At 34.8% G+C, this 26,191-nt stretch overlaps 1 protein-coding gene across 1 annotated transcript in view; it reads right to left on the bottom strand.

Annotated features, from left to right (window-relative positions):
• Rich (Guanine nucleotide exchange factor subunit Rich) overlaps positions 1-26,191 on the bottom strand; it is a 456,640-nt gene that overhangs the window by 205,247 nt on the left and 225,202 nt on the right. Inside the window, exon 19 of the mRNA XM_090404468.1 lies at positions 16,148-16,282. Within this exon, the coding sequence (XP_090260594.1) occupies positions 16,148-16,282 (135 nt within the window). The remainder of the gene's footprint in view (positions 1-16,147; positions 16,283-26,191) is intronic.

Below are 26,191 nucleotides of genomic sequence, written 5' to 3'. Positions count from 1 at the left end.
GTGTGTTTTCAGATTTGATCCAGTAGCTGACTTTTCGCTGTTCATCCTGGTTCTCTGGCGAAAACAACGGGGGGGTCCTTGTTTAACTGGGTGACGCCTCAGCTGGCATGAAATTTTGTCATGTTGTACCATCATTTTGTATTTTGGTTTAACCAATAGCAATACAATTTGGTCGGCTAAATCCCAAATTGCCAGCCCATCCTCGTTCGTTCAGTATCCAGGTAGATACCCAACAGGGTGCACCACGAGAAGGTGAGGATTGATCATTAGGTCAGAAGCCCTGGTCGGTTCTCTGCATTCCTTTAAAGGCTATGTGGAAGTCTCCTCTCAGTTTTACAGCTTTGACCCTTAAATTAAATATGGAATTTAATTTTCTAGCAAAAATTTAATTTGCTAGAGAAATTTAATCTAGCAAATTATATTTTCCAAAAATCAATGTTGTTTTGTTTTTGTTCTTCCTATTCTTACAGTACTGACTTCTCCTTCTTGGATTTGTTCTCACAGAAAAGAAATGTTCTGCAAACAAATGATAGAGTACTAATCATTTTAGGAAATCCTGTTTAGTTATCAGGATATCATCAAGGTCCCCCTTCCTATAAAAATGGGAGGGGGACCTTGATAGTCTGTATACTTCATGAGGGTGCACATTAGGAATTTGAAAATAAAATAGCAATAAGGCAATGTGTTTGAACTGGGACTTCTGAGTGGACTTTATAGTGAGTCAGTAAGTTCACTATAAGTATTTGAAAGCATATGCATAGACCATTATACACGTGTCAAGTTTTGCTGTACTATAGATAGTACAGCAAAAAAAAGTTATGATAAAAACTATCATATCTTTTGATAATATGACCAGATACTGTACCAGATAATATGATGTAAAAATAATCATAATTTAAGATTCTGAATATTTTTACGTATTGTTTATGTTAGTATGTTTATTAGTTTTAGTTTCACAACATGCATTGTCGGCACTTGCGATGTGCCCGTTATTGATATTGTTTTCTCAAAAATGATAAGTAAAGCATTTAAAAATTTATGTACTTACCGGATTTGAATAGTTGTGTTACTGTAAACCAATTTATTGTAATTTAAAATATTAAGTAATTTAAAATATTAATTGTTAGAAAAAGAGATTAAATAAAATAAAAAAAAAAAAAAAACACATTCATTAACAATGGCACAGTCAACTGACAGGATTGGTTATGACTTAATTATTTTAGAATCCAGAAAGTAAATCTTGACTCAAGTAAAATGGCTATAGGAGATAGCAATTCTATAATACCTTCTTTCTCAGGAAATAGTAGTGAAAGCATAGAAACATTTTTTCAATATGCAGAAAAAATTAGAGATTTAGGAAAATGGTCAGATTTTAATTTATTAATTATATTCATAATAAATTATTGGGAAAAGTCAAAACATTCTTAAACACATCTCCTTTACTGAGAGATACTGACAGTTATGCAACATTTAAAAGTTTGCTAACATCAGAATTTTCAAGTGCAAGAGAATTAGGGCCTAACTGGAAAATTCATCAGTGCATCCAAGGTAATAGGGAGTCTGTTTCAGAATATTATCATAGACTTTGGAGCATTGCTCATAAATTTAATGTTTCATCTGAAGAGAAATCCTCTTTAGAATGGTTGCTGTTTAATCAATTTAGGCATGGCCTTAGAGATAATTTGAAAGAAACAGAATACAAGAAAAAGGTTAAAAATCTTGAACAGTGTTTAGAACTTTTTAAGGAAAAGGAAAAGAGAATTAGAGATATATTTCATTCCTCACACAATGAACAGGTAAACTCTTTTCAGTATAATGAAACTCATTCTCCTAGCATTGTGACTGCAGATAAAGTGAGAGAAGGAAAGTTTCATAAATTAAAAGGTGCTACATGAGTGATGAGAAAGGATCCTGTGAAAATGAAGAATAAAGTCATATATCTTCGGAAAAGGGCTTTGACAGAAAAAAAACCTATGAACATTTTGTCATTGTGAAAACAAAGTGTTTAGTCTAGTGTTAAGTGTAAATTTATTTTTAAAAGGCCTTGGATCCAATTAATTCTGTAATTAGTTATGCAAAGTTGTTTGAAGTGTGTGTGTGTGTGTGTGTGTATATATATATATATATATATATATATATATTGTTTGTGTTTGAGAAAAGGAAACAGTCAAATGAAATTTCTGTAAATCTAACAGAAAATGTTCCAGAATCTGAGTCCAAGGCACAATCACATGATTAGGGAAAATTAGAAGAACTGAAAACATTTCTTAGTGAAGAAATAGAAAGACAACAAAGACCAATAGTAAAAGGACAGGAACTTCTGTTTAAGATGACATCGGATTTAACAATATCCAAGAATCTTACAGATAATCAATCTTTATCTTGTAAATCTAATCGTATTGACAGGAATAAAAGATCTTAAAGGAGATATATTCCAAAATACTTTAGATGCAATAAGCCTGGTCATTTTGTAAAGACTGTTATGTTAAGGATAAATCTTGTTTTCAACATAAGAAATCAGAGAATAAAGAAAAATCTGGAAATAATTATTATTCCAATAATTATTATACTAACAAGGACAGAAATGTCAAACTACTCATTAGACATGGGTAAAACTAAAGACAGCTCAAACCCTAAAAGAGAGTTTGATGTATCATTAGCTCCTTATGCTAATGGAGGTAATCCTTGGACAGTTCTACAAGGATTTATTGAAGATGTGCCTTGTGAAATCTTGCTTGACACAGGTGCACATATCTCACTCATTTCTTATAGTTTAACAGAATTAAATCTCTAATTCCAAATGACATTTCAGTTTTAAGCTATCCAATTAAATTAAAGGGTATATTTGAATCAGAAATTTCAGTTGAAAAGCAAATAGATGCTTTTATCTCAATTCCTTGTTTTCCATTGAAAGTTTGTTATCCATTAATAGTTCTTCCAGAATCCTCAAATCCAAATGTACAAGTAATATTTGGAATTGATTTTCTGAAACGTCATGGTTTTGCATGCAATTTTGTTATCAATATTCATTGATAATACAGTGTCCTTGTGTGGACTAGAATGCCGTTTAGACAGGACATCAGGTGACAATGGAAAATTAGAGCATTCTCCTGAAGTTGTTAAACACGCTGATTATAATGATCAAGTGTATAATATTAAGAATCTAAAGAATAAGGAACCTAGTTCACAAATTTGGGAAAAGGATGAGATTGTCCGAGCTCAGCAAGATGATTACATACTTAAAACTATTTATGAAGCAGTATTGAAGGGTGAAACTCAATGGATACATTTTTAAACCTGGAAAATTTATATATAGATAAAGATGGGTTACTTTTATCTAGACAAATGGAAGATGGAAGGTTGAAATTGAAAATATTGGCAGCAACTAAAATGATTCCTTGGATTATGTACACTTTCCATGATTCTGACTTGGCAGGATACCAAGGATTTTCTAGAACTTGAGAAAGAATAAAGAATCATTACATCTGGAAAGGTATAAAGAGTGACATACTCGTATATGTCAAATCATGCCATAAGTGGTAAATAAGATCCCCTTTCAGAGGAAAAGCTCCAGTACAACCATTTCCAATTCCAACTAGACCTTTTCAGGCTGTTGCTATTGATGTGGTGGGTCCACTGTCAATTACTAAAAAAGGCAATAGGTACATTCTAGTAGCCATTGATATGTTAACTAGATTTCCTGAAGTAGTGTCGATGAAGGATCAAACTGCAAAGATTATTGCAAGAAAGTTCTTGAATATGATAATTTATAGATATGGAACTCCTCAGACCTTGCTTTCAGATCAAAGAGCAAATTTCACATCTGAACTGTTGTTACAGTTATGTAAATTACTTAATGTTAGGAAGATTTTTACAACACCTTGCCACCCACAGTGTAATGGTATGTGTCAAAGGCTGAATAAGAATATAAAGCAAATACTTTCCAATCTGGCAAATACTAAAATGAATGATTGGGATACATATATTTCTCAAACATTATTTGCATACAGATCTGCTTTTCTTTCTGCTATCAAAGAAAAACCATCTTTTGCTTTATATGGCTTTGATCCACTCTTTCCTAATGAACTTATTTCAGTCATTCCTAATACAGGATATAAATGAGTATCTTGAAACAGTAGTAGATAAATTTTCCACTACTCACAGATTAGTAGATGAAATAAGCAAATTAAGTTCTCAGAAAACTAGACAGTATATTAATCGTTTTAGAAAGTATAAGCCACTTGTACCAGGAGATTTAGTATTGTTAGATGATAAATCTAGCATAAAAAGGGTTGGGAAATTAGGAAGGAAAGCTTTAGGTCCATATAGAATTTTAGATAAATTTTCTCCTGTGAATTTTAGGATTCAAGATGTCAAAAATCCTAGTAAAATTATAAATGTACACTCTGATAGGTTAAAAAGGTACTTTTTAGGGAGTAGAAATCTAGTTGTATTAGGAGACAATATGAATAGAATATTGAAGGCCTGAGAGTAGTTTTTCTGATACTGTTTGTGCATCTCATTCACAATCAAATAATAGGAAAGGGAATAGTTTTAAAGCTCATAATTCAAATAGGTAGCAAAGGAGAAAATTAAACTTTGGTAAAACAAAACCTAATGCAGGAAATTTTAGAAATCCCAAGGTACATAATTCAGATAATGTACAATGTAAGAGTGAATAATCAAACTGACTCTAACATGGATGAAATAGTAGCAGAGTATCATAGGTTAGTTAATTTGGAGTTAAATAAGCCAGAGGAATGTGAAAATACCTCTAATTTAGTTAATAAGGATAAAGAATCTCAACCAGTAAAATTTGATTCTGATAGTGATGATTCTGTAGATTTAGGGCATTATAGAAATGAAATTTACAAGTATAGTAAATTGGAAGATGTAAATTCTGAATCATCTCTAGCATCAGATGATTCTGAAACCAGTGATTCCGAAAATATAAATAATGATAAGCAAGAATCCCATTATTATTTAAGATCAAGAAATAAGCATTAACAGTTTTCTTAGATATAGGTTAAATATTTAAAATTTAAAAAAAAAAAAAAATTTTTTTTGAGAAAGATGAAACTGATGTAAAAATAATAATAATTTAAGATTCTGAATATTTTTACGTATTGTTTATGTTAGTATGTTTATTAGTTTTAGTTTCACAACACGCATTGTCGTCACTTGCGATGTGCCCGTTATTGATATTGTTTTTTCAAAAATGATATGTAAAGCATTTAAAAATTTATGTACTTACCAGATTTGAATAGTTGTGTTACAGTAAACCAATTTATTGTAATTTAAAATATTAAGTTGTGTTTTATGAAGATATTCTCTTGTCGCTAACGGAGACATGTTAGCCATTATACCTAGTTTCTTGCTTGCCACTTTCATGGAGTGCGCATGCTCGCCAAGAAGTTTGATGTGTGATTGACAGCTGACAGAAAGCGTTCGGTATCAGAGTAACGGCTGTAAACAAGAAGAGTGTTCGGAGAGAAAATTAGAACACAGGCCGGCAGATATTTAGATTCGGAGGAATTTAACTTTTTTTATGTGACAGTTGGAGGAAAATCAAGAGTATATTCCGAAAAAGGAATCATGGAACTTTTAAGTTTCAAAGTGGAATAAGTATTGATAAATAAAAAAAAAATATTGCTATAGATGTTTTAAAAGGAATATTCGAGGAATCGCTAATTGGAAGATTAATTAGTAGATTCCGAAAAAGGAATCATAAAACTGTGAGTTTTTATAAAGTGGAAGAGTTAAGACTATCAATAAGCATTAGTGAATAAAAGAAGAAATTGCTATTTACGTTCTAAAGGAATGTTCGAGAAAACTCCGATTAGGAAGAATAAGGACGCCGGATCTAACTATTATTTCTACTAAAAAGAGACAGAATTAAGTTAGGAAGAATTAATGTGTGCTACATGAGTGATGAGAAAGGATCCTGTGAAAATGAAGAATAAAGTCATATATCTTCGGAAAATGGCCTTGACAGAGAAAGAACTGGCTATGAACACTTTGTCATTGTGAAAACAAAGTGTTTAGTCTAGTCTTAAGTGTAAGTTTATTTTTAAAAGGCCTTGGATCCAATTAATTCTGTAATTAGTTATAGTTATGTAAAGTTGTTTGAAGTGTATATATATTGTTTGTGTTTTGTTAAATGTATTTATTTTGGTCTTGAGTCAGTGATTATTTGGATTCTGAAAGAAATAGTAAAAAAGGAGGTCATTGCACCAATCGGAGTGAACTCTTGTTCAAATAATATAATATATAGGTACACTCGGAAATATAAAAAATAATTGTTAGAAAAAGAGATTAAATAAAATAAATAAAAATACTATTTATTAACAGTGTACCAGATAATATGATCTAACAACACAACATTTCATGATTTGTTGCAACAACTTTCTTCCAAACTGGTCTATCCTTCTTCAAAACCTCTGTGATATCATTGAATTCTTGCTTAGGTGATCTAGATTAACAGAGCTTTTCTTAAACCTGATGCATTATCCATTCGATGAAGGTCTGCAACTCTTCTCTTTTTCAGAAACATTCTATCCTCCACTACTGTTCTGAGAAGTATTCCTTCCATTCTTTTTGTGTCAAAAGAATTTCGACTTTGATCCATCAATGCTTTTAAGGAGGTATGCAATGACCTTCTTAACCCTCTGAGCAGTAAAATTGTGTATGTGTCATATACCATGTCCCCCAAACACTATCAACATATACATACATTCTTCAAATTTTAACTACATAGTAAAGATTTAAATTTACATTGAATTTTGAGTTTTTTCAGGGAAGTGCTACAATCTCTCAGCAAACCTTCTCAATTTTTTTGTTTAATGTTTTTATATACTATAGAGCAGTTTTCGCAACGTCTTTGATGTCGCGGACCCACTGTAGCGAATATTAATATGTCACGGACCCCCCCCCCTGTAGTGAATGTTAATATGTTGCAGACCCCCCTGTAGCAATGTTAATTCACCAAGGCCTCCATAAAATCCAAAATGGAAATTTTTCATATTTTGCATATCATAAAGAAGAAGTAATAAATTACAATTTTACAACACTAAATGTATCAATTATGACAATGCAATACTGTTATAAATGGAGATATTCAGAAGAATATGAACATACCAATTAGGCCAGGTGCGAGCAACATGATAAGATAAAGTTTAATGAAAATAAACTATCCCGCGGACTCCCTTTTGAATTACTTGTGGACCACAGGTTGGGAAACATTGCTATAGAGGATGAAATATGTATATGTAACTGACTGCTCAAAGGGTTAAAAATTTTATTATTTACCCATCCATTTGTTGAACATTCAATATATGAAATTTAATCTCCAGTAATACAATCTCAAAGACTGCTACACTTTCTTTTTTGTCAGCATTCTATGGGTTATAGCTTTCATCTATAAAATATTGAAAGTTTTTTTTTACTTGGTTACACTATAAATTAAAGATGCCAAGAAATTATATTCTTGGTTTTATCCTTTATCCAAGTGTAAGCAAACTTCACATATATTGCCTTAAGTATCCTATAATGCAATGCACATATCCATATGGACATGTATAATTCTATGCATTATGGGAAGGGCTACTACCCAGACCGGTTTCGATATTAACTGAGGTCTCATCAGTGGAAACTAGATCCACAAGTGATACCAAAATTGAAGTCATGCCAGAGTCATATTTCCATATACAAGTAGTCAAAAGGTGTCACACTTTATTACTAAAATACTCTGGATTAGAGATTGATGTTGAAAGTTTTTTTCATTTGGTTATACTATAAGTTAAAGATGCCAAGAAATTATATTCTTGGTTTCATCCTTTATCCAAGTGTAAGTAAACAAAGTTTGGACATGAAGTCACTTCACAACTGGGCTACTTGTATATAAAGACTAATGACTTCACTAAGGCAATTTAATTCACCTATTTTTGTGTATGTCATGTTGTACCATCATTTTTTATTTTGGAAATTTTTATTTATAGAAAAAGCAACTGACACAATGAAAAAGGAAAAGTTGGTCCTTGTTGGGGATCTAAATAGCAGAGTAGGAAATGATTGTGAGACATACAAAAATATTTTGGGAAAATTTGGAGAAAAGAGCAAAGCTAATAATAATGGCAAATATCTGTTGGATTTCTGCTCAGGACATGGACTGGTTATTACTAACACCATGTTCCAACATAAAAATGTGCACAAATTCACATGGAGAGAAGAGGCTAGGAATAAGAAAAGTCTCATTGACTATGTTATTGTTGATAGTGATGTTTTCTCCCTGGTGCAGGACACCAGAGTGTATAGAGGATTTGAAATTGGAAGTGATCACTATTTAGTCTTGAGCAGGATAAAATTGAATTTCATATTGAAAAGAATACCATGTAAGAAAGTTTTAAAGCGAATAAAAGTTGAGCAGCTCTCAGATGTGAACTGTAGACTAAAATACAGAAAGATTATTGAAAAGAAAATGAAAGACTTTGAGAACAGGAATCAAACCTTGGAGATTCAGTGGCAAACTCTGAAGAAAACATTGATTGATTCTGCCAGAGCGACATGTGGTGAGGTTGTGTGCAAGGATAAAAAAAATCAGAACTCCCTGGTGGACAAAGGAAGTTAAAGAGGCAGTGAAGGAAAAGAAGAAAGCATATCAAAAGTTCCTGGCAAATAAGTCAGCTTTTACTCTTACAGAATACAGAGACAAATGTAAGAAAGCTAAACAGTGTGTAAAACTAGCTAAACAAAAGTCATGGGAGGACTTTGGCAAGAATATAGAAAATAAATATCAAGAAGGTGGCAAATATTCTGGAGGTTGTTGAAGAAGCTTAGGAATGGAGGAAAGAGTGCTGTAAAAGGAATTAGAGATGATAAAGGTGACATGAAAACAGGAGAAAAAGATATCCTTGAAGTATGGAGTAATTACTTTGAAAAACTGCTAAATGAAACAAGCAGTGATGACAGCACAGTGATAAAAAACACTGACCAGGCATGCATTCAGGAGTACATATCCATACTTGAAGTAGAAAAAGCCATCAAAGGCTTGAAATGTGGAAAAGCAGCAGGAGTAGATGATATTCGACCAGAAATGCTGAAGTATGGTGGTATAAAAGTCTTACAGTGGCTGCACTGCATAGTTCAGAAAGCCTGGACAGAGGGACGAATTCCCGATGATTGGAGTAGAGCTCTCATAGTACCCATATATAAAAAGGGAAATAAAACTGAATGTGAGAATTACAGAGGTATTTCCCTACTGAGTGTTCCTGGCAAGATCTATGCCAGTATACTTGAGAAACGGTTGAGAAGAATTGTGGAAGAAAAGCTTGGTGAAGAACAAGCTGGATTCAGGCCAAATAGAGGCTGTCAGGATCAGATCTTCACTTTACGACAAATAGTCGAGAAAGCATGGGAATATAACAAAGATCTGTATTTAAGTTTTGTCGATTTGGAAAAGGCATATGACAAAGTGCCAAGAGAGAAGCTATTCAATATGCTGCAGTTATATGGTGTCAATGGGGCATTATATCAAGCAATACTTAGTCTTTATTTGAGTTGTAAGTCAGCAGTTAGAATTGAAGGAAGTACAGGAAGATGGTTTAATGTTAAATCTGGTGTGAGACAAGGATGTACATTATCCCCTCTGTTATTCATTATCTATATGGATCACATTATGAAGGAAAGTGGTATTAAACATGATATCAAAATTGGAGATGTTAATGTCAGCTCTTTGCTTTATGCGGATGATGTTATACTTCTAAATAAATCCGCTACAAGTCTGCAAGATTCTCTGACTAAATTGAATAGCTGTTGTAATAGATATGGTATGAAGGTCAGCAATAAAAAGACAAAGACAATGAAAATAGGCAGAATCATTGAAAATGTCAACTGTGTTGTGAATGGAGAACCTGTGGAACAAGTAAAACATTTCAGCTACTTAGGCACAATTTTTACTGAAGATGGTAAATTAAATATAGAAATAGACAACAGAATAAGCAAAGCTGGTATAGTGGGAAGTCAAATGAATAAATTCATATGAAATAAGAGAGAAATTAGTCAGAACACTAAATTAGCTGTATACAAGACGGTGTTCAAACCAGTTTTAACTTATGGATCTGAGAGCTGGGTCAGAAGTAAAACACTTGACCAAAGACTAGAGACCGCAGATATGAGAGTCCTGAGAAAGATTAGAGGCGTGAACAGATGGCATCAATGGCAATATCATATTAAAAATGAGGATATTAGGAAAGAACTTGACATTGTCAGCATCCAGGAATGCATTAGCAGAGCTAATCTCAGGTGGTATGGTCACTTAAATAGAATGGGAGAGGAAAGATTAGCAAAACAAGTGTTCTCTGCCAGGTTGGCATGAAAACGACCCAGAGGAAGACCAAGATATAGGTGGATTGATACGGTACAAAGTGCCTTAGACGATAGAAATATAAGATCTGATAATGTTGGAGTCTTGACAAGTAACAGACTGATTTGGAGGAAAATTGTAGATAGGAAGTTAGTAATGATGTAATTTTTTCATGTAGTACTGTCATATCCTGTACACCCCTTGAGGGTACATAGCAGGAATTTGATGATGATGATGATAATGATTTTTGTGTATTTCAGTTTTTGACTTTTTATATTTTTTTTAATTTAAATACAAAAAACTTGTAACAGTAGTTTTTCAGTTTAATTGAGGAACTGTTATGAATTGCATTACATAAGTTTCTGGCCTGACCAACTTTTAGAGGTGACAGAAAGAAAACAACTGTGTCATTTTTCAACATAATCTCTCTTTACTTCAACACACTTTTCACATCTTTGAATTAATATTTCTATATGCCCTTGAAAAAATAGTGTGTACTATTGTCTGCAAAATGGCCTAAAACTGCATCTTTCACCTCATTGTCTGCAAATTTTTTTCCTCAAAAGTCTTTCTTCAGTTTCAAGAAGAGGTAGTAGTCACTGGGTGCTAGATCTGGGCTGTAGGTTGAGTGTTCAATCTCCTGGAAGCCACAGTCCTTCACTACAGCCTTTGCAACAATAGCCGTATGGACTCTAGCATTGCCATGAAGCAGGCGTTCCTCATCTCTTCGCCTTTATGGCATCGCACAGTTTGTGCAAGAGTAAAGCATATTCTGCATTCACTGTGGTATTCCTTTCGTTGAAGTCAATCAAGAGAATTCCCTAGCAATCCCAAAAGATCATTGTCATGATCTTCGTCATGACTGAGTGACCTTAGCTTTTCTCAGCGGTGCTTTGCCTGATTTGCGCCACTCCTTGGATTCCCTTTTGGAAAGAGGATCATAATAAAGGATCGTGAAATGAATTCCAGCACTTCTCTCTGATTCACTTGACAAAGTTCTAAAAACTTGTGGGAACAGGTCACACAATGCTCCTTCTGAATTGAAGAGCACTGACCTTCGTCTTGTGAAGCTTCTCATGAATGATGTGAAAGACAGTTGTTATAGAAAGCCCCAATCTTGTCAAGATTTCTTTCAGCTTCAGCCATCTATCATTGAGCAGTTCCTCCTCAACAAGAGAGACCTTGTCCTCAGTCATCACTTCCACAAGTCGACCATCATGAGGATCATTTTATATGCTTTCTCCTCCTAGCCAAAACTGTTTAGCCCATTCCTTCATAGTGGAATATGAAGGAGAAGTGTGCCACAAAACACCATCCCATCACTGTTTGATAGCACTTGGAGAAAGCTCTTCTTTGGTGAAAAACTTAATCACAGTACTCATTTTTTTAAACATTACAGCCACTTAGTGTGCCACGTGCTAGTCAAACAAGTGCCTCCAAATGAATGACACAGGCAGAGAGTTGAAGCTGGTAAGCCTCCCCATAAATGGTGCTATCTATCTATCACGCATGCATTTTTAAAATTGGCATGAATTTTGTGTGTCAGGCCAGAAACTTTTGAACCCTACCTTGTGTGTGTATATGTGTGTGTGTGTGTGTGTGTGTGTGTGTGTGTGTGTGTGTGTGTGTGTGTGTGTGTGTGTGTGTGTGTGTGTGTGTTATTAGTGTGTGTGTGTGTGTGTGTATACACATATGGCATGTTAAGCGCTCTTAAGTGTTAGTGAAAATTAGTATTCTTTGTTAACTGTCTAAATTATATAGAAAATCTTAGATACAATTCAAATTGATTTCAAGTTATACATACATACACACACACATGTATACAATATCAGATTAAAAAAATACCCAGATGCCTGCTCATCCCAACTCTCACTCTATATGAAAGCCATTAATATGGAGTTGGTCCACTCTTTGCAGATATAACAGTCTCTTCTGGGAAGGTTTTCCTCTAGATTTTGGTACAATGCTGCAGTAATTCCCTTCCATTCTTCCAGAAAAGCATTAGTGAGGTTGGTCACTGATGTTGGGTGATTCACCCTGACTTGCATTCAGCACTTCAATTCAACCAACAGGTGTTCACTGCAGTTAAGATCAGGGTTCTGTGAAGGCTAGTCAAGTTCTTCAACATCATCTCATCAAATCATTCCTGCAAAGACTTTTCCTTGTGGATGGGGCACTGTCATCTGGATACAGAAACAGGCCTTCATGAAACTGTTGCCATAAAACTGGACGTACAGAATTGTCCAGAATGCCATTATAGAACACAGTGTTGAAATTTGCCATCACTGACCTAGGCAAATCATGAAAAACATCCCCAAGACCATGCAGCCTCCTCCTCCAAACTTCACAGGTGGCACAACACATTCAAGCAGGTAGCATTCTCCTGGCATCTGCCAAACCCAGACTTGTTTGTTGGACTGCCAAGATGGTGAAGCATGATTTCATCATTCATAAGTCTTTTGATAAAATTGTAATCCCAGTATTAAACTATACAAAATAACTTTATAACAAAAAACGCTTATCCATATACAAAACTAGTTTCATGAAATAACAGTTTCACATCATCAGGAAATCTAGTGAATAGAATAAAAAATTAAACTACAAACAGGTAATGACTAACAATGGGATGTGTGTGTGTGTGCTATGTGGCTACCTAATGGTTGGTGGCATTATGTGTGCCCACTGGCTTCCACGTGCACTAAATTTTTATCACAAAGGACTATACTTGGCATATCATGCAATGTTTCTTGTTGCACTGTTGTGGATATTTTATCATTTCAGCTGATGCTCTGAGCACTCTTGAGTATACTCTGTAATCTATGTTGATCATTTCAGTTTGCTGCCACACTACTTCATGTTTGGTTTCTGTCTGTCCTGATTTGTGTTTCCTTTTTTTAATCATGTCTTTAAAATGTTCAGACATATGTATCGCTCCAAACTGTCTATCCTATGTAACACAGCAGAACAGCTAGGTTTCTTAAGTGGTGGATAGCATGGTTTTGGAGGGCTAAGGAAATTAGAAATCTTATTAATAGGGTAGAAGGCAACTTTGATACCCTGTTGATGTAGTGACTTTGAAATCTTATCCATGACTGACCAAATACAGGGAAGAATTACTGCTTCTCTAAAAACTTGTCATGTTTGGGGGATTGCCATAGGATTTTATTGACCAATCTTTTGTTATAGCATTCTTTAGTAGAATGGAATAGAACTGAGGTGATCAAGCTCTAGGTTTCTTTTGTCTATACTGCTGGAGATTTAAATGATCTTCTCTTAGAGTTTGTATCCAGTTTTTTGTGCTGGATGATAATGGGATATGGTGGCGCATGCAAGTATCATCCAGTATGAGTTGACTTCCTATAACCTCAGTAACAATTTGTTTTGCTCAGTTATCTCTACGAGCATGTCTAAAAATGGTAATAATCTGTTGCTTTCTAATTCAAAAGTGGATTTGATTCAAGCGTGATAACTGTTTAGATATGATACAAATTCTTGTAGTTAGAAGAGTCAGGCCAAATGATGAAAATATTGTCGACATAACATAGCCAAACTTTATGTCATATTCCATGGTGCTCTATGCTTTTTACTCAAACCACTCCACAGGCAAGTCTACTAGCAACAGAGACAGAGAGGTGCCTATTGCTAGTCCTTCCTTCTGTTCAAAAAATCCCTCTTGGAATTTAAAGAAAGTGTTATTAGTACAATGCTACATTCAACCAAATGAACTGTTAATACATTCAAACAATTCCTAAGAAGGGAGACAAATCTTCAGGATCATATTACCTTTCAATTTTGCTCATTTAAGTTCTTTGTAAAGTGTTCTATTTATATCTACAGCAAAGCCTTTCAACTAATAACTGTCAATATGGATACCACCACTTTCAATCAATAGGGGATTATCTTACTTATGTCACTCATCTTTGGACAAATTTCAAAGAAAAATCTGTATAATTTCAAGTGATTGATTACTTTTGATATCTTCAGAGCATCTAATCAGGTTTGGTGTAAAGGCTATGAACTAAAGTACAAATGCATGGTCTGTCTTCTGACTTCTACAGCTGGATTTTCTAGCTTTCTCTACAAATGTGGATGGAATCTTCAACCCCAAACTGTTCAACTAATACCAGTATTCTTTCACATTCATTCTCTCTCTCTCCCCCTTCTAGATATTAATGAGCTCCAGTTGACAACAAATCCAATGTCACTATTTTGCTGATATTACAATGAACTATACAAATCACCTAAGCTTCCATAGCTCAGTCAGTATAGATGAAGCTCTTTGGTCGGAAATACCCAGATTCGATTCCAGTCTAAGAAGTGAGAAACCTTTATCTGGTCTCTTTCAACTAAAGGTGAGTTAGCTGGTCTCATACAGAGGTAGGGGTTTTTTCCCTCCTGGAAACTCAGGTTTTACATTCCCCCAGAACAGGCAAACAGGTCCTGTGATCACACACGGATTATAGTCAGAAATACTACCCTTAGGGAATTGGAGTGGCGACCTAGCTGTATTAATTAGCTCTAAGCCCTCCTTGGTATGTGGGGGGGAGGGATCAACCCGTCCTAAGTTGGATGGAGGGGGGGGGGGATATGATGAATGATACAAATCACCAAAACTTACAGAACACGAATATCTACAAACTTAAATTCAGTTCTCCAAACCAATCTGCATTGGGAAGCTGATTGTTCATGTCAATGCAATTCAACTCAATCTCATATAACAGAACTCTTTTTCTTCAGTCTTACTCTGATAATACCCAAATCTCTAAAATTTCCCTTCTTGTGATTAATCTAATCTCCAATCTCTCTCTCCTGACAAACATATTACAAATATCACCTCCTTGGCATTAAATAAATTAGTTTTTCATTCACACAGTACTTTACCTCTGAACAGCTATTAACTGTATACAAATCACAAATCCATCCATTCACTGAATACTGTTTTCATATTTGAAGTGGTACATCTGTAACTCCCTAAAATACTTGACTTAGTACAGAAGAGAACAATCAGGTTTATTCATGATCCATCTCTCACATTTTCTTTCAAACAGCTGTTCAGCATACATGATCTACAAATATTTCCATAGTAACTGTTCATTCATTAGGCTTATCAATAATTCTCCTGCTCTCTTCTACATCTGTTAAGATATGTACAACAACTATTCAACTTCCCCTCACAGTACCTCTTCATTAATTCCTTCTACAGCTGTCTTTTGAAACATCCTTCTCTCTTGTGCATTTCCTAGCACAATCTACAGATCCTCAAATTCAGTGTTAGTAAGTGCCTTCTTTTCCTCAACTTTCTATTCATCTGCAGTATTAATATACTATAGGCTTAATAAGCTCTTGTATATAGGTATATACCATAAAGACTAATGTGGAAGTAAGCTCACAGATGCCTAATGTTAATCTCAACAAAATAAATAAAATCAATTATAATTTCATTACTCATACTTTCAAATGAAAATGATGTTCAGCTTTTTTGGTCTTTTGCAGAAAGAGGATGGGCATTTAATTTTTATACCAGTGAAACTCATAACTATGAATATGTCATGGACCAGATCATTTAAAAACAACAGAACATAAATGCAGCTATCTGTGTGCAGCAAGGGTTAAAAATAATACTGTTACCCAATAATGTAAATACATTCACCATTTGCTGATAATGAACAGAGTAGCAGCTGTAAAAAATTTGGACAGATGAGAAGTGCAAATGCATTTAGTATGGCAACTTAAAAGAAAAAGTGAAAATGAAATTTAGATTGGTTCTGATAAATAATAATTACAGACCCTCATTCCATTAGCACCGCATGCAATCCACAATGCTTCTGTAAGATGAGAAACTTCATGATCAGTGCATGTAGACATCCAGAAATTTTCTACATTGGATGCTAGTACTGTAGGAGCACTGTAGGATGGCAACTTCTGGGGAAAAAAAAAATAAATAAAATATATACATACATATATACATATATATATATATATATATATATATATATATACACACATAGTCAGTTTTTAAAATTTATTCTGTTATAAAATGATAAAAGTAATTTATTAAACCCAAATATCTATCAATGTATTTAATTTAAGCTATTTATCTAAAACTAAGAAAACTCATTCCATTTGCAATGAGTCCCCCCCCCCACAACAAAGCAAATGTTTTGATTTTATTAGTATCTTTAAAGCCTAATAATAGATAATAATTATACTGTATTTTCTTAGTAAAACATCACGCTGTTACCTTTTTCCCCACTTCCTAGTGTGTGTTTTCCACATAACAAACTTAATTATTTTCAAGTGGGGACTACTACATTCTACTTGCACTTTTTTTTTGGTTGTAGGCTGGAAAGACAGAGACAGCAAGGCTACCCCATTACAATAGCAAGCAAATGCCAAAAATCTTTTAATACCTTGGTATCTTTGAGCTCTGCATCCCTAAATCACTGTCCACAGCTAATGTTATTTGTATGTATTCATGGACTGATTGGCATATTGCACAGGAGTAAAACTATGAAATGATCATTCATACACAGCATACCCATCAAGTAATGAGAGTGATTTTTTACAGGACAGCCCTTTGAATAAATGTAACAAACATATTTATAGTTTTGGCTGCTAGAGTGTGTTGTAATCGCTAGTGCAACTTTCAAGTCAGGTGACAGCAGTTTTCATATGCTACCAAACTGTGAGTGAGTGAGTGAGTGAGAGAGAGAGAGAGAGTGTGTGTGTGAGTGGACCATGTTACAAGTTGTGTCATGGAGCAAAGAGCTATGATAAAATTTTACTGTAAATTAGGAAGAACTGCTACAGAAGCATACCAAGACCTACAAAAAAGCTTACAGTGATGACCATCTGAGCAGTGCACACGTGTTATACTAGTTTTCAATGTTTAAAGATGGAAGGGAGTCCTTGGAGGATCAACCATGCTGTGGAAGGCATTGTTTCATTTTCATTTGTCCTGCATGGACAAATGAAAATGTGGTGAAAGCTAAGGAAATTGTTGCCTATGAGAGGTTAATAACTACCAGGCTACTTGCTGTACAGCTTGGAGTCAGTAAGAAAACAGCCAGATTAAACTTAGAAAGAGATTTGCACAAGAGGAAGATTTCTTCGAAGTTTGTGCCGTACACTGACACAACAGAGAAAGCATCGGGTTGCATGTTGTCAAAATTTCATCCATGCAGTTGATGAAAATTGTGATGTGTTGCAAAGAATTATCACCATTGATGAAAGTTGTCAACGCTCCATGTTAGAGCGAGGGTAACCTCTAAGTAAAAGTCTGGAATACATTCCATTGGTTAAACGCTGCCCAGAGCCTGGATACAATGGTATGTGAGATTCCAAATTCTCTGGCAATATAAGTAATTCTGCAGCCTTCTTCAAGCTTTACAATAATTCTTCCACACATGAAATCATCCACATGATGTCTTTGAAACATTACAGGACATCCAAGTTTGCAAATTTATTCCTTCATGAAAAGGGCTTCATTTAAACACTATTCACTTAGAGCAGCCTTTTGCCTTTTATCCTGCTGAGTGCTACCATGTGTCCCTTTGTGTGTGTGATTTGAAAATTTGAATGTATACCCACTTTCTACTTGAAATCTTCAGTTATAAAAATTGCCACAAGCTGATTAATCTGAATTTGCAGATGTAATTTTCAGAAATAGTGTTTGTCCTTAGGTTTTGAACACCAGCATATTTCCTCTGCCAATCTGGAAATTTAAATGACCAATACTACCTGAGATTAGCTCTAATCACAAGTCAAGTTTCTAATATCTTAATCTTTGTTAGACTTCTAAATAAATCCGCTACAAGTCTTATATCTTAAATATCATCAATAGAAAAAATAATTTTTCCATTGATGATATTTGTCTGTTTCCTTGATTTTTCCAAACATTCTCATACCTGTGGACTTTGGTCACCTGCTATTTCACGCTCGTATATCTACAAGTTAAAATTAGTTTGAACACTGTCTTATATACTGCTAATTTAGCATTTTAATTATTTTTCTTATTCCATATAAATTGATTCAACTGGTTCCATATTATTACTAAAAATTGTTCCTAATTGGCTGAAATATTTTATTGTTCTAAGGGTTCACTATTGATAATATAGTTGTTGTTTTCCATAAAACTGCCTATTTTCATAGTTTTATTTTTTATTACTGATTTTCATAACAAATCTGTCAACAATTTTCAATTTAGTAAAAGAATCCCCAAAAGACTGGTACTAGAATTATCTGCATCATCTGCATAAAGCTCAGTCAAAGTATCTCCAGTTTTTCAATATCAGGTTTAATGCCACTTTCTTTATAATATTAGTGATCATGCAGATGACAAATAAGAGACAATATGCACTCATTTTTTTTTAATACCTGATTTCACATTAAACCACCTTCCTGTCCCCTCCTTCATTTCTAATTAATGGCATACAACTTCATCATCATCATCATCAAATTCCTGTCATGTACCCTCAAGGGGTGTACAGGATATGACAGTACTACATGAAAAAATTACATCATTACTAACTTCCTATCTACAATTTTCCTCCAAATCAATCTGTTACTTGTCAAGACTCCAACATTATCAGATCTTATATTTCTTATCGTCTAAGGCACTTTGTACCGTATCAATCCACCTATATCTTGGTCTTCCTCTGGGTCGTTTTCCTGCCAACCTAGCAGAGAACACTTGTTTTGCTAATCTTTCCTCGCCCATTCTGTTTAAGTGACCATACCATCTAAGATTAGCTCTGCTAACGCATTCCTGGATGCTGACAATGTCAAGTTCTTTCCTAATATCCTCATTTTTAATATGATATTGCCATTGATGCCATCTGTTCACGCCTCTAATCTTTCTCAGGACTCTCATATCTGTGGTCTCTAGTCTTTGGTCAAGTGTTTTACTTCTGACCCAGCTCTCAGATCCATAAGTTAAAACTGGTTTGAACACAGTCTTGTGTACAGCTAATTTAGTGTTCCGACTAATTTCTCTCTTATTCCATATGAATTTATTCAATTGACTTCCTACCATACCAGCTTTGCTGATTCTGTTGTCTATTTCTATATTTAATTTACCATCTTCAGTAAAAATCGTGCCTAAATAGCTAAAATGTTTTACTTGTTCCACAGGTTCTCCATTCACAACACAGTTGACATTTTCAATGATTCTGCCTATTTTCATTCTCTTTGTCTTTTTATTGCTGACCTTCATACCATATCTATTACAACAGCTATTCAATTTAGTCAGAGAATCTTGCAGACTTGTAGCGGATTTATTTAGAAGTATAACATCATCCGCATAAATCAAAGAGCTGACATTAACATCTCCAATTTTGATATCAGGTTTAATACCACTTTCCTTCATAATGTGATCCATATAGATAATGAATAACAGAGGGGATAATGTACATCCTTGTCTCACACCAGATTTAACATTAAACCATCTTCCTGTACTTCCTTCAATTCTAACTGCTGACTTACAACTCAAATAAAGACTAAGTATTGCTTGATATAATGCCCCATTGACACCATATAACTGCAGCGTATTGAATAGCTTCTCTCTTGGCAACTTGTTGTATGCCTTTTCCAGATCGACAAAACTTAAATACAGATCATTGTTATATTCCCATGCTTTCTCAACTATTTGTCGTAAAGTGAAGATCTGATCCTGAGAACCTCTATTTGGCCTGAATCCAGCTTGTTCTTCACCAAGCTTTTCTTCTACAATTCTTCTCAACCGTTTCTCAAGTATACTTGCATAGATCTTGCCAGGAACACTCAGTAGGGAAATACCTCTATAATTCTCACATTCAGTTTTATTTCCCTTTTTATATATGGGTACTATGAGAGCTCTACTCCAATCATCGGGAATTCGTCCCTCTGTCCAGCCTTTCTGAACTATGCAGTGCAGCCACTGTAAGACTCTTATACCACCATACTTCAGCATTTCTGGTCAAATATCATCTATTCCTGCTGCCTTTCCACATTTCAAGCCTTTGATGGCTTTTTCTACTTCAAGTATGGATATGTATTCCTGACTGCATGCCTGGTCAGTGTTTTTTTATCACTGTGCTGTCATCACTGCTTGTTTCATTTAGCAGTTTTTCAAAGTAATTACTCCATACTTCAAGGATATCTTTGTCTCCTGTTTTCATGTCACCTTTATCATCTCTAATTCCTTTTACAGCACTCTTTCCTCCATTCCTAAGCTTCTTCAACAACCTCCAGAATATTTTGCCACCTTCTTGATATTTATTTTCTATATTCTTGCCAAAGTCCTCCCATGACTTTTGTTTAGCTAGTTTTACACACTGTTTAGCTTTCTTACATTTGTCTCTGTATTCTGTAAGAGTAAAAGCTGACTTATTTGCCAGGAACTTTTGATATGCTTTCTTCTTTTCCTTCACTGCCTCTTTAACTTCCTGTGTCCACCAGGGAGTTCTGATTTTTTTATCCTTGCACACAACACCTCACCACATGCCTCTCTGGCAGAATCAATCAATGTTTTCTTCAGAGTTTGCCACTGAATCTCCAAGGTTTGATTCCTGTTCTCAAAGTCTTTCATTTTCTTTTCAATAATCTTTCTGTATTTTAGTCTACAGTTCACATCTGAGAGCTGCTCAACTTTTATTCGCTTTAAAACTTTCTTACATGTTATTCTTTTCAATATGAAATTCAATTTTATCCTGCTCAAGACTAAATAGTGATCACTTCCAATTTCAAATCCTCTGTACACTCTGGTGTCCTGCACCAGGGAGAAAACATCACTATCAACAATAACATAGTCAATGAGACTTTTCTTATTCCTAGCCTCTTCTCTCCATGTGAATTTTTACACATTATTATGTTGGAACATGGTGTTAGTAATAACCAGTCCATGTCCTGAGCAGAAATCCAACAGATATTTGCCATTATTATTAGCTTTGCTCTTTTCTCCAAATTTTCCCAAAATATTTTTGTATGTCTCACAATCATTTCCTACTCTGCTATTTAGATCCCCAACAAGGACCAACTTTTCCTTTTTCATTGTGTCAGTTGCTTTTTCTAAAGCCTCAAAAAATTCCTCCACTTCTACCTTAGTAGAACCTTCTGTGGGACCATAGGCACAAATAAGTCTCATTGTCCAGTTCCCCATTCTCATATTTGCCCACATTACTCAACTTGAGACTGACTGCCATTCAAGAAGATTAGCCTCGTATTTTGTGTTGAATACTATATCTACTCCTTCTTTTCCTTGATTGTCATTGCCTGAATATAACATTTTGTATTTATTGCTCAGAAAGATCTCACCAGTTTTTGTCTTTTTTGTTTCATTCACCCCTATTATGTCGATCTGGTACTTATCTAATTCCTCAGCTAGTTCCATTTCTTTGCCATTCAGGCTTCTTACGTTGATAGTAATGATCTTTAACTCTGGTGATGTTGAGTTGGGGGTTTGTTTTCAGATTTGTTCCAGTAGCTGACTTTTCGCTGTTTGCCCTGGTTCCCTGGCGAAAACAACGGGGACCTTGTTTAACCGGGCGACGCCCCAGCCGGCATGAAATTTTGTCATGTTGTACCATCATTTTTTATTTTGGTTTAACCAATAAGAATACAATTTGGTCGGCTAAATCCCAAATTGCCAGTCCATCCTCGTTCATTCAGTATCAAAGTAGATACCCAACAGGGTGCACCACGAGAAGGTGAGGATTGGACGTTAGGTCAGAAGCCCTGGTCGGTTCTCCGCATTCCTTTAAAGGCTATGTGGAGGTCTCCTCTCAGTTATACAGCTTTGACCCTTAAGCACCCTGGCATACAACTTAAATATAGATATTACACATTGCGTTGTACAATGCCTTGGGAAACTCCCAAATTGGTTTCCCAATGAATATGTCAGCTATTTGGTCATGTTCTAATGAAGATTCAGATTTATTTTTACTAAGCATATATCTGAATCTTCATTAAAAGATTTTTCCATGGATAAAATTTACGTTTAAAAAAGAAATTAATGCAGTACAACAATTCACTTCGTTTTTTGCTTCTAGGAAACCGACAATTATTGGTAGATAAACTCTTCAGGTTCTACTCATCACAAAAATATGGAAGTACTGCATTAATCATGATAATCAATGGTTATGTTTTCATCCCAAATGCAACAAATCTTAAACAATATTCTTTCTTATTCTTATAATAATTTGGATAGTGTGTTAGTGTCCGTTCGATTTAGGCATACGAGGAAAAGTATATAAGTAACACCACCACTTCACTTTTCAGTCTGAGTGCAGCAGAAAGCTTTACAAATCACCAAGTGAACATCAGCAGTCTTTAGTTCTACTGCAGACAAGCGGCTCAAAATGACACTTGTTATAGATGCATACATGAAGCAGAGTGGTGAGTGAATTCCTTACTGTGGAAATCCATACCTACATGAAAAATCAATATGGGGATAAAGTTGCTGATGTGAGACAAAAACATGAACTAAGTCCTTCTTCATGACATCTAACACTGCACCATTTATGTAGGGATGCAAATTGCAACATTTGCTGAATTGATCTTCCCTATCTCTTCCACAGCTCATGCTGGAAGCTTCTACCACTTGTATGGCCCACTGAAGGTTGTCATTGTGTGAACCAAAGGAACTGAAACAAGCTTTTCATGGAGCATTTTGACGTCAGAGTAAAGCCTTTTTACAGGGATGACACACAGCATTTTATTACGTGATAGCAAGAGTGTGTGCAGAAGAGGGTGAAGACTGTGTTTAGAAATGAAAATATGCTCATGAAAGATGGAGGATTAATAAATTGCATTTTCTGAGAAAAACAATAGGAAGCATTACTTTTATACTTCCCCTTGTACTAATTTCTGATGAAAACAAATTTCTGCAGATTAGCAGTTCTGTGGGAAGCTTCAGGTATTGAGACCACATTTTAAGGTAAATAATGAGTTTAATAAAAATAAACAATTATAACCCTACAAGTTTCATAATTTGTCAGACTTACATCATCAAGAGGTAGCAGCAAAAATTTATGCACAACAAATTACTAGAAACAATTAATTACACATATTAGATGTTATTGGAACTTCACAACTAGTACATACAAATAAGTAACCAGAATAAAAATGTTAAATTCATTACTGTATATGTGTTGGAACACTGCCGGTTGTTGCTGTCATGATCTGTAACATCACACGTGTTATATCCTAGGTTCATGGCAGTTAGATTTTTAATGAAAGCAAAGAAGGTAAGGGCAGATGTGCATGTCTGAACACATAAAAGACATCAAAACAAAAAGCATAAATCAGGCTTGGCATCCCACACAACTATCACAAGCCATCAAGTAGTTTGGCAACAAACAAAATTGCCTTATATTGATCATAATTGTTTTACAATAAAGTTCAAGGAAGCCTTGCAAATGCTAAGGATCCCCACACAATGTAATAAAAATCAAGACTTAATCTTACATCAAGTATGGTCTGTTTTGATGGAAGTTTTTTCACTCGGCTATGTTACCAATTATATATTTGGTTTAATTCTTTATCCAAGTGTAAGCAAACAAAGTTTGCTCCTGAAGTATTTTCAGGACTGGGACAACTCATGGCAAAGGTGGTATAACTTCTCATCACTTGGCTTAGTATCCCATAATACAAAGTGCATCTCCTTGCAGACATGTATAATGCTATGCATTAAGAGAAAGGTCACTACCCAGACTGGTTTTGACCATTACTGAGGTGCTGTTTAAGTAAAGACCTCTCTAAAAATTAGGCGACCCCTCCCCCCCAGACCAATCCCTACGAGTGACCAAAAGATCATCCAACTCAGTGTTGTTCCGCTCAGTGACAGGCTCACCTGTCACCGAGAAGAACTTCTCAGCGTTGGCTCTATCCAGTGGCAGGCTCACCCCACCACCAGACAGAGCCATAATCTCAGCGACAGCCCCACTCAGGGACAGGCAAAAACCTAACCCAAACTTCTCATACCTCAAAGAAAGGAACCACTTCTGCACAAAAGCACATCAGTGGGAGCCAGGGGTGGTGATACTAAGGTGGAAGTAATGGAGAAGTCATATTTCCATATATGAGTTGCCAAAAGGTGTTGCACCTTATCATTAAAATTCTCTGGATTAGAGATAGTTGATGGAAGTTTTTTCACTTGGCTATGCTACCAATTATATATATACATATACCTTAGGCACAATTTTTAGTGAAGATGGTACATTAAATATGAAAATAGACAACAAAATCAACAAAGCTGGTATTGTAGGAAGTCAACTGAATAAATGTATATGGAATAAGAGGGAAATTAGTCAAAACACTAAATTAACTGTTTATTCAAACCAATTTTAACTTATGGATCTGAGAGTGCTGGGTTAGAAATAAAACACTTGACCAAAGACTAGAGACCACAGATATGAGTCCTGAGAAAGATTAGGGACATGAACAGATGGCAATATCATATTAAAAACTAGGATAAGGAAAGAACTTGACATTGTTAGCATCCAGGAATGTGTTAGTTAGCAGAGCTAATCTCAGGTGGTATGGTCATTTAAACAGAATGGGAGAGGAAAGATTAACAAAACAAGTGTTTTCTGCCAGGTTGGCAAGAAAAAGACCCAAAGGAAGACCAAAATATAGGTGGAGATTGATACAGTAAAAAGTGCCTTAGAAGACAGATATATAAGATCTGATAATGTTGGAGTCTTGACAGATATCAGATTGATTTGGACGAAGATTTCTGACGGGAAGTTAGTAATGATGTAAGTTTTTTTGATGTAGTGCTATCATATTGTGTGTACACTCCTTGAGAGTACATGTCAGGAATTTGATGATGCTTACTTTGATCTGTATAAGTACTTTGGTGTTCCTCTTCAGGAAAATAATTATATACAAGTTATTACATAAAGCAGGTTTAAATTTTTTTTTTTTTTTTGAGATTTTAAGTCACAATGTCTTCTTTGCTCCAATTTTAAGTGGCATAAAATTGGTTTGTACTGTGCTTTATGATCTGAACAAGAATTTTTTATTTCCAATACAATATATTTCTGGCTGCACTGATTTGAATTCTTTCAATCCTAGTGAGATTTGTTTTAAATGCAGAACACTCTATTATACCAAACTTTTGTAAAAAGGACTGATGCGATGTAGAAGAGGAAAATCTGATTAAAAGATAACACCTTTCTCACAGACTCACTTCTCTTTCTTAATGACATTTTGTTTCTGCCCTATATATATATTTTTATGAAAAAAATTGAATGACTAGAACCGAGATTTAAGTAAAAAGGTTTTAATATAAACACACTACTAGTTTCAGCCTGTAACAGCCTTCTTCAGGTGACATTATAAAAGAAAAAACACTAAACATTGAGGGTTAAAAGACTATGAACAACATAGACAGTGTATATAAAATATTATGTGACTGTGATATTCCTTATTTCGGGCAGACAGACAGACAGACAGACAAATCTGTCAAAATGCGTATGGAAGAACACATGAGAGACATTACTTACAAGAGACAGCGAGCGAGTGCATTATCAAGTCATATCCTTTTCTCGGCTAATCCTAATGATGATAACCAAAGTCACAAAGTCTGCTGGGAAAAATCTACTAACATCTTCTGTTGCAGTGACGAAATAGAGAGAAAAATTGTGGAATCTAGAGAAATCATCTTCAATCCTGTTCATCTAAATAACAACTTAAGCTACAACCTCCCAGATAGTCATTCAGCTGTAATCATGTACTGGCGTTCACGTGATGCAGCAAGCACGCACTCTCCCAACAATGCAACAAATGAAAGAACAGCTTCAAATACAACTACAACGTTTTCATGCTAATTATGTATAAAGACTGTCTATG

This window comes from Typopeltis vanoorti, chromosome 14, assembly GCF_054136105.1.
Source record: "Typopeltis vanoorti isolate ZY-2024b chromosome 14, IOZ_Tvanoo_1.0, whole genome shotgun sequence".
Lineage (NCBI taxonomy): Eukaryota > Metazoa > Arthropoda > Arachnida > Uropygi > Thelyphonidae > Typopeltis > Typopeltis vanoorti.
This window is presented reverse-complemented; position numbering and strand designations above follow the sequence as displayed.